At 42.4% G+C, this 9,740-nt stretch overlaps 1 protein-coding gene across 1 annotated transcript; it reads right to left on the reverse strand.

The window, feature by feature from the left end:
• Positions 1 to 16: 16 nt before the first annotated feature.
• Positions 17 to 5,194, reverse strand: arpc5b (actin related protein 2/3 complex, subunit 5B). Its single transcript, XM_035176056.2, has 4 exons — positions 4,926 to 5,194; positions 2,981 to 3,053; positions 2,511 to 2,687; positions 17 to 2,219 (listed from the first exon to the last, which is right to left on the reverse strand). Exons 1-4 carry the CDS (start codon positions 5,051 to 5,053, stop codon positions 2,157 to 2,159), a joined length of 441 nt encoding a protein of 146 aa, XP_035031947.1. The 5' UTR covers positions 5,054 to 5,194; the 3' UTR covers positions 17 to 2,156.
• Between the last annotated feature and the right edge of the window lie 4,546 nt (positions 5,195 to 9,740).

A 9,740-nucleotide genomic window follows, 5' to 3' on the forward strand; every position in this document is an offset into this window, starting at 1 on the left:
CTCGACACAGTTCTGATCAGCATTCATACCTTTTATTTATTTTTTGTCAAAAACGCACAAACATAAAAAAGGACTATAGTTAATATTATTGAGTAAGGCAGTTTGTACATCGGTGTGTTTTGCTTCGCCGTCGTCGTCCCGCCCTCGGAGGAGCAACTGCCTAGAAGAACATGAAGCAAGTTCTGCTTTGTGTTCTCATGTAAAACGAAACCGTTACTGCATTAGAAAACGTCTCTAATGTCTCGGTGCATCGTCACTGACGACATGACAACTCATGTCTGAATATCCACTGGTGAAAAACACTACAAGGTTTTTGTGTTTATTAAAAAGTAACTCCAAATCCATGATTAACTTTCACGCAGTGTTTGATTGAAAATGAGCAAACGACACCAACAAAACATGTTTAGCTGAATTATTGTGTTGAGGATTGTCACATAACATCTAATGTTTGAATTGTAACACACTGCTTTTATGTTCATGTGTTTCATATGAACATGGTTCTAACTCAAGCAATCATTTGGCAACAGACACAATCCACCTCATAAGGCAGATGACACTTTCCAGTTTTTCCTCATTATATAAAATACATAGGAATTTAAAGTATATATATCGTAACAGTATGATTTATACTGCAAGACAATACTGGGTGAAACAGATTCGATACAAAAATCACAGCAAACGTACAAAAGACGAGTATGAAATGCTCCAGAAAATACTCAAAGTCTCAAAAACGGGATCATGCAAACAATTTTAAATCAATTAAAACTCGCTCTCTATTTGAAAAGACACCAACATATGAATATTATTATCTTCATCTCTCCTGGAAAGCAAGCATGCCATGTTTTTAACACTAAACCTGGTATTTAATATCAGTCGAGTGGGGGTTATGGCCTCAAGGCAAAATAAAAATACTATAAAACAGAAATGAAAATGTATAATCCTACATGATCCTTTCTGTTGAATATCATAGTAAAAACAGTCCTAGAGAGTTTTCTCAGGGTGATGTCATTTTTCCTGGAAGCACAGCACGCAGCTCCTGTGAGCAGCAGCAGAGCGTCACACATTAACAGGATGGAGGGACCGGTAGAGTGGGATTAATAAAGAGTGGTGCTGGAGATGCATCGTGGGTAATAATCCTTAACTAGGGCAGCAGGCGGTGTGAAAGGACGGCCGGGTGGATGGATCACAACGGAGCCCCCCCCCCCCGCTCCCCTCCTCCTCCTCCACGGGGGAGAGGGACGACCCCCGTGATGAAAATCCACCGCCCTCCATCTTTGACTGTGCTTTTCAGGACACCCCCCGCCGCTGAAGTGTAACAGTGAGACGCAGCGAGAGGATTTACCGACTGAGAATCTTTTTTTTTATTATTATTATTCCATCAGGAAGGAAGGTTTTCCTGAGTGAGACGAAGCAGAAGCTTAATTCCACCCGAACACACAGAAGGTGTGTTTGGGTGGAAGTCAGTGGGGAGGAGATCCCGAGGAGTCGTCTCTGTGGTTGTGCTTTCATGCTGAGAGTGGAGGTGGTTTTCATAGCAGTGGTTCTCAACCGTTTTGGTTTGTGATCGCTTAAAAACAAAGGAGGTCGACTTGTGAATCCTTGTCACTTGAACATTTGTCTAGTGGAACAAAGAGAGCAGTGACAGTGATTCCTTGTTGTATTTGAAGTATTCTAGAGGCCTGGAGACAAGAAATGATCCAGTAATTCACAAATCAATTGAGATTAGAAGAGATTTAAAAAAAACGTACATGATTTTTGTTTATCAGGAGATTTTGTTCTGTTTCCAACCTTCTTAATCATTTTGTGAGCCCTCAGATTGATATCACAGCCCTCAGGTTGGGAACCACTGGTGTGTAAACTGAACCCATATTGTACAGGACTGACACGGACACAGAGTTTAAGAGAAGTTACCTGTAGCACCCTGTGAGGATTTACTCGGCTGTGATCATGCATAGGAAGAAACAAGAAAACCCAATTTGAACACAACGTGACCCAGATTATATGTTTTTTCTTTTCAGCCTTGATCACATTGTGTTAAAAATCTGTTTTTCCATTTTAGCCCCTTATGCCATGTGTTATATTACATGAACAGTACAGTGACATGCTCCCCTTGTATCTATCAGTGATGTGGAGTGAACTGATGCTCTGTTCCTCTGCTAGACCGTCTTCCTCGCTGTTAGAACCCGCACGATGCTGCCCACTCCCCCAGCTGCCAGAGCCTGGAGACACACGGGAAGATGAGATGTGATCAGGCAGCGTTTGAAGCAGAGTTTCAGTTGATCTGCAGCAGCTCGTCACTTTTCAGAAAGATCATATTTTTGGCAGTAACCGTCATTATAATTCTATGAACATCGCAAAGCTGTTATTACTTTTCTTTCACACGTTACAGTGAAATGATGGAGTCATCTTCACTTCTTCACACTATTCAGAAATAAAGCTAAAAGCTATAAGCTCATTCAAAACTCCTCAGTCCCTTCATGATTGTATCGGACAGTGAAGTGACCGTTTACCTTCTCGTGCCACTGCAGCAGGACGGCGCTGCTGTTCTCCGACGGCCTCTCGAAGCCCTTGTAAATGTACTTCATCAGCAGGTCCACGCCGTTCTTATCCAGAGACTGCACCCCCTTCTCAATGTCACTGCTCTTAAAGGCACTGAGCACCTTGAGCACCAGACCCTCAGCCCGCTCCTGGAACAGAGAGGGAAGAGGTGAAACCCTGAGCTGCTGCACACTTCAGTTATTAACTATCCTGGTTCCAGAGAACTTGGATTTTTTCCAATCAGGTGCATACGTTCACATTTTAGTCAGATTATCAGTGACTCATTGGTCGACTACGATCATGACTTCATACTAACAAATGTTTAAAATCACCACAGGTCTGCAACTGTAGAAGACCTACAAACAAAGATCAATATCTCGGATGCATGTTTGCAGGAAATCACTTCAGAGTCAGGAAAGTTGAGGAATAAAACCACCCCCACCTTGACGTTCTGGTTCTTGGTGTTGATTGGTGGGTTCTTCAGAACGGCGAGTAAAGCCTCCGTGAGGTTTCCTGTGCAGGGTTGGGTTAAGGATGCAAAGAAGCAAAGCGGGAACCCACAAAATAACCATATTGACTACAGGCTCAAGCTCCACCCATAAGTGATGGAGGATAAAAGTTCTTATTCAGGCAAAAATAGAAGCAAGACAGGAAAACAGGAACTAAGATTCAGTACAATTGGCCGATTTAGACAAAAATAAAGTGAGCAACTTCCCGTTAGTCGTTTCAGTGACAGTGTTTCTCCTCTGACATGCAGACGTGGGTCAGTAGAACATAAAAGTACATTCGTACTAAAAGCACAAACTTTGAAAGATTTCTCAAACGTGTCCTGTTGAAGCTTTAAAGTAGTTTCGACACAACTTTAAAATGCTTTTTTTTAAACAAAGAACAAGGCCTGTTCGATTAGAAAAGAATGGTTTTCTTTAAATGTTCATGTTCTGAGTTTTGCATTTGTCAGACTTGAATTCAAAAAGGTGTCTGTCCTGAAATTCTCCTGCACCAAGGTGGGAGGTAACTGTCTGATTCAATGAGGAAGTGAACACTTCCCTACCTTATAAGGCCTGTAAGTCTGAAACCCTCGTCTCAGCAGCTCAACATACACGTCTCTGTAGATACTTTAAAAATATCTGTGAGGACATCTGTGAGAATACTAATACTAACTTTCACTGCATGGTTTGGCACCGCTTGGCGAAGTGTCCCACCGGCCTGCAGCCGCCGATCCTCTGATGAGGCCGTGTTCAAGAATGAAGGCCGGGGGGGACATGACCTTTGCCATCAGGTCCCCGACCCTCTTGGATAGTGAACCAAACGTCACTGTCTGTTTTGTATTATAAGATTTGTTGTACTGGGACACATTGAGACACAGCTCTTACACATCAGTCAGGTGTTTCCTTCAGTCCCATTGACATTGGTTGGACTCGAGTCCTTAGTTCCAGTGAAGGGACGCTTCAGATTACCAAGACATTTTGGACGATTTAGGATAAAAACTTGGCGTAAATGACCTCATTTCAAGTCAGATTTTAATGTCGCTGCTTACGGACACTTAGATGACACCACACCAGCAGAATGGAGCAATTTGATCTTATTTTTCTGTTTTTTTATTATGTTTGAAGAAATGGTCACCAGTTACTTCAATTGTATTGGATTTGGCTGCAACGCTGTTTACCCCTAAAACTCCAGAAGTGTTTTATGGACTCAAACACTTCACCCACCACCTCCATCGGCACAGTGGTGAGTGGATAATGAGGACATTTTCATTTTTGTGTGAACTATCCCTTTAATGCCTGTGGATTTAGAATGGGATGTCATAAAAGCTCCTGTGGGTGTAATGTGTAGGTGTCCCAATACCTTTGTCCATTTTTAAGTTATGTGGTATTTTGCTTTCGCCTTTGGTACTTTCTACAGTTGTTGTTATATAAATAAAAAATCATTATATGAGATCATGAGTACACACAGAACCCACTGTACTTCCCTGTCTGAGGATAAGAAGTGAAACATCTTCAGGAAGCACAAGCGAGTCCAGTGGTCTGTGGAAACACTGTTCAACTAGACTCACAGTATTCTACTACTACTACTTTTCAAATCAGGGCATTGTTACACAGACCGTGTACTTAAACACACATACTGTACACACACACACACACACGCACACGCACGCACGCACGCACGCAGTGGAGGGGGGGGGGGGGCAGAAATCCCTGGAATGTGACTGTCAGGCAGGTCCGGACAGTGACCGGCCTGCAGCAGCCTGACGCCCCTTCACACAGACACCGACACGAACCTGCAGGATCCACCTGAGCCCCGGACCCCCAGTGTGTTACCACTGTGTGTGCTGTGTGTCTGTGTGTGTGTGTGTGTGTGTGTGACGGGCACCGTGTGAAGGATATTGTCTGATGAGGGAGTCCACCTCCGCCTCGTCCGGACCCAGCTGGTTGTCTCCTCCGTCCTCCTCGTCCACGAACTTGTTCTCGTCGTACTCGTCCACGTCCACTCGCCGGAAGGTTTTCGCCGACATGTCGCGTCTGAGGTTGTTTTTTAGTTTTTAATTCCAAAAGCGAAATGTCTCAAATTAAAATGAAGAAACGAGTCAGAGCTTCTGCTTCACGCGTCTGTCACTCACAGCGTCCCGCTCCTCTTCTTCTCCTCTCCTCCGCGACGTCTAGGCGAGGGGCTGTGCGCGCGCTGTGGCCATCCAGTGGGGAAAGTCCGGAACTGCAGGTCACCGCCTGCGTCTACTCGTGTCCGCCACCAGAGGGCGATCGAACCTCATGAATAATTACACTGTGAGTGGAGATGGTGAGAGAGAGAGAGAGAGAGAGAGAGAGAGAGAGAGAGAGAGAGAGAGAGAGAGAGAGAGAGAGAGAGAGAGAGATGGAATCCCATTTTTATCACCATTTTTCTTTTTGCATTAACAGTCTAATTTATTAATTGATATTTAATACAAAAACAACATGTTGCTTCTTGTTTACTTATATGTTCTGTCTACTTATATGTTTACATCAGAGAGAAACAGCATTTCAATCCCGTCTATATCCTGTACAGAGCAGAACTGGCAATAAAGTTGATGCTAAAAAACCAAATCACAAACACCACATCTACGATAGAAACTGACTAGAAATGAAGATAACTTTTCATAAGTGATTTTTGTGCATCTGATAGATTTATATTTTATGTAATTGCTGGAACACAATAATAAATATAAGTACTCAAATCCTTGGGCCATTAGTCTTGGAAAATATTTAAAACAATTTACGCTGAGAACAAAAAAGCCCCAAAACATATGTTCTTTTATGTTCATAATTCAATACTTTTATTTATTATTTGGCTCCATGTGTATTTCTTTTAAAGAACCACTCATCGTGTTTCTAGTAACATGCTACTGACCCATACTCTAATGTATTCATACATGAAACATAAAACTAGACAATATAAGAATACATTTAAAATAAAATTCTCACAACATTATTGCTAGAGTATTCAAATATGAATCAGAATAATCAAATTTTCAGTTGGACACAATGAAACATGTCATTCCAACATAGTGAAAACCATTTTAAAAACACAGAACATTATTCTAAGGCGCAGGATCATTAGAAAATGGATGAAGATTATTCCCTTCACCTAAAGAATATTAAAAACTATGGTCATAAAACGTTATAATAATAATTACAATCCAGGTATTATTATTTACTTTCAAGCTTCAAAGCCATCTTCACATTCATTTGCAAAATATCCACATTTTGGAATAAACGCTACATCCAGACACTATAACTGTATTTTGTGCTGGGCACAGAGAACCTTAACTGTTTAGATATTTTATTCAAACACACTGTCACATTGAGTTTAACATATTTTTTTTAACATTTAAAACACACAGTTCACGAACAATAGACAAATGAGTTTCCCGTGTGGCATTCAGAAAACTTTAGTCTCTACATGACTGGGCCTAATGCCACATCTGAGGAGATGCAAGGTTTTCCCTTTCAGACTAAACAATGCACACACTCACATGTACTCACATGCACACACATAAACACACGTGCACACACGGGGTCCAGTTGTATGATAAATCTGCATATTTTTCTCCCTGACGTATGCACGGCCACTTAGTCTGACGATAAGACCCAGACACAACTGCCCTGTTGATGAAATCTGGGTTTTATCTGGATCCACGCACAAGCAGGAGCTACCAGTGTGTGTGTGTGTGTGTGTGTGTGTGTGTGTGTGTGTGCTGAGTCACTCTCTCTGCGTTCACTGCTGTGGTGGACGTATTTATTTAACTGGGCCAGTAACTGGTGGTCTGCGGTGGTCAGCACGCTGGCTATGTGATGTCAGGGTTTCCCTGCGTCACGCGACGCTACATTCTTCTCCTCTTTGCAGGAAACTAAAAACACTTTCCACACACTCATCTTTGATTGAATCAGGCAGACGATTTGGAATAAACACATTTGTCTGCAAAACTAATCTTTTTATCCCCAAAACTAACATGAGGTCATTTCGAATTCCGGCTCCTGTGATGTTGCCGTGGGTAACGGACTCACAATTCTCTGGCTCACACAGAGCTCATGTTGCTTGACTGTGGGATTTTTGATTTCCCTTATCTCTGTGACCTGCTGACTCTTCATCAGGAGGAGAGACGATAACACTGGCTAATGATTTTCCCAGTGAAGGCCTCGCGCACACACACACACACACACACACACACACACACACACACACACACACACACACACACACACACACACACACACACACACACACACACACACACACACACACTCCATATGAGATCCAGGAAGGATGGTCACATTATGAGAAAGTGCTGCTCACTACACTGGACATGTTTGCGTAGGGCATTAGAATAGCAAGATTATGGTTGTGAAACTGTGGAATGTTATTCAACTTTCCCACACACTCACTCACACTCACTGCTCAAAATCTCTCCTACCCCCCTTCAGACACTTTCTCTTCCTTGTCTGTCTCTTTCTTCCTTCCACTCCCACACACACACACACACACACACACACACACACACACACACACACACACACACACACACACACACACACACACACAGTTACACACACATAGACACAAGAGCATTGCGTGCATTGGTCATGAGTGTCCTTGTTTGTGGGCTTTGCCGAGCGCCCCAACCCGACTGCGCTATGTGAATGACTCAACATATCAGGGCTCAGGATGCAGGCGTATACATGACCTTCACGTGAGTATGCAAATTGACAACAAGCCCTGGAAAGTTTCAATATGGAGACCGTTTGGCCCTTTCTCCTGCTGTACAGTGCACACACACACACACACACACACAGACACACTATGCAGAGGAGATGAGACTCCAAACATCTTAATAAAAACTGTCGACGTGTCTCTGTGCATTTAATGTCAGAGCAAATCTGCAGGGCACCGGGCCAGGTGCTTCCGTGCCAGAGGAGAGGACGAACATCAGAGCTAAGTATCCTGAGCACATAATTAGTACTCTCACAGGAGAGGAATATTGCTCTTGGATGATGGTTTAATTGGGGAATGTAATGATTTAGCGGGTGTTGCGTTGGAGCAGGTCTTCGGGCCGGGAGAGACGGTGGGTGGCTTCTTCCTCTGGGGGGGGGTGAAAGTGGTTCTGGAGTTTCGTTTCGTAGCATCACACTGAGCTTAAAGTCACTTATTCAGAGCCTGTTGGGATTACTGGTGATGTGGTTCTGAGGCTGAATGAAGGTGTGAGTCACCGTTAGACTCTTGACTGAATATGATGCAAGTTCGATTAAACGCACATTGAAAAATATTACTTCCAGTGAATAAAACATCATATCACAGGTGGAGTGCAGATATTTTGGGTTTTATCTGCATTGTTTCTGAGGTATCTGATTTTAAGTTTTTCTTTCCTGTTGTGTACATGCAAAATTATTCTTCGTGTCACAGAAAAACCCAGAATGAATCATACATTCACAGGGTGAGTGGGACCAATTCATTTCGTTTGCCAGGTGTTAAGATACGGTGAGATTTCTGCCTCCTCCCCAAATACTGTGCTGGTAAATGGAACTTCTCAGGATATGCTTGAATGGTCTCTCAGAGATTTGCATGGCTAAAGATGACATCTGAGTAACCTATGATTAATGGTGGTTCTGTAATTTGTTGAACTAATCCTTTAAACTGACTTATTAAGTACATGTTAGTGTAGCGTAGTATAACTTACATGCACAGGTACATCGTTCTTCATATGAAATGTGTTTGGGCTCATGACACACAAATCTATTGACCAGTTAAACCAAAGCCTGCAGACTTTCAAAGTTGTTTGGATGTTTAGCAACTTTCTCCAGCTTTTTATTCAATTAATTATTTTTACTTTTGACGGGTAAAATGGACGATATTAAAGGGCTGATTGACCGAAATTAAAATACATTTAAACAGATTTTCTCACTTGACTCTACGATATCCAGACCTAAACACATTCGAGGTGCATAACATTTATTCTGTGTTGTTCACAGGTTTGAAACGTTTTATTCAAAACTAAACAGGAACAGTTTTTCTTCCCAGAATCAATATCCTCACAAGATGATTGTCAGAACAGGGAAGTTGTTAACACTCAAGGAAGCGGTCCAGATGAAAACTGGTGATAGCAAATGTATTGTCACAGTAAAAACCCAGAGAAACCAAATCCTGGCAGACTGAGTGATCTGGGTGGGCTGAGCTCGGGGCATCGCTGCAGGTGGAGACAGTGACTGTTGCAGAAGTGCTGACAGCTTGTTTTAATGCTAAGTTTCTGAATACAGGCTGTGTGAGTTTCACCATGTATCATCAGCACTTAAATACCTTTAATTTGACTGACAGTGTTACAAAGTGTAACTGTAACAGAGTGCAACTGTCTTTCTTTATTTTTATTTTTGTTTAAGTGAACCAACACTTAATTAAAAGCTTTTTGAACCTATTGATTTGCAGCTGTTATGTGATAATACCACTGACGGAAATAAATCCAGTCAGAGTTGATATTTTGCCAAATGGACAAAACAAAGAAACATACATCTGTGATAGATTAGGCCTTCAGTCACTAAATCGTACACTTGACAGGGTTCATAGGACGATTGGAAAATCTACGTTTCAAACATGTGGACGCTGCAACCTGCTCCTTCTCCTCAGCTGCTGTTACTTCAGGAATGGTCTCGTAGGGGGGGGGGTAAACATTTCAACAA

Source organism: Hippoglossus stenolepis, chromosome 14 (assembly GCF_022539355.2).
Source record: "Hippoglossus stenolepis isolate QCI-W04-F060 chromosome 14, HSTE1.2, whole genome shotgun sequence".
Taxonomy (NCBI): Eukaryota; Metazoa; Chordata; class Actinopteri; order Pleuronectiformes; family Pleuronectidae; genus Hippoglossus; species Hippoglossus stenolepis.

Bases quoted from the DNA above. Each gene is read 5' to 3' on its own strand.
- arpc5b (XM_035176056.2), bottom strand. From the start codon at position 5,053: ATGTCGGCGAAAACCTTCCGGCGAGTGGACGTGGACGAGTACGACGAG. The intron at 3,054-4,925 runs ATATCCTTCACA...CCAACCCTGCAC, and splicing joins GTGGACTCCCTCATCAGACA to AGGAAACCTCACGGAGGCTT. The intron at 2,220-2,510 runs GTAAACGGTCAC...GTGTGTCTCCAG, and splicing joins TGCTGCAGTGGCACGAGAAG to GCTCTGGCAGCTGGGGGAGT.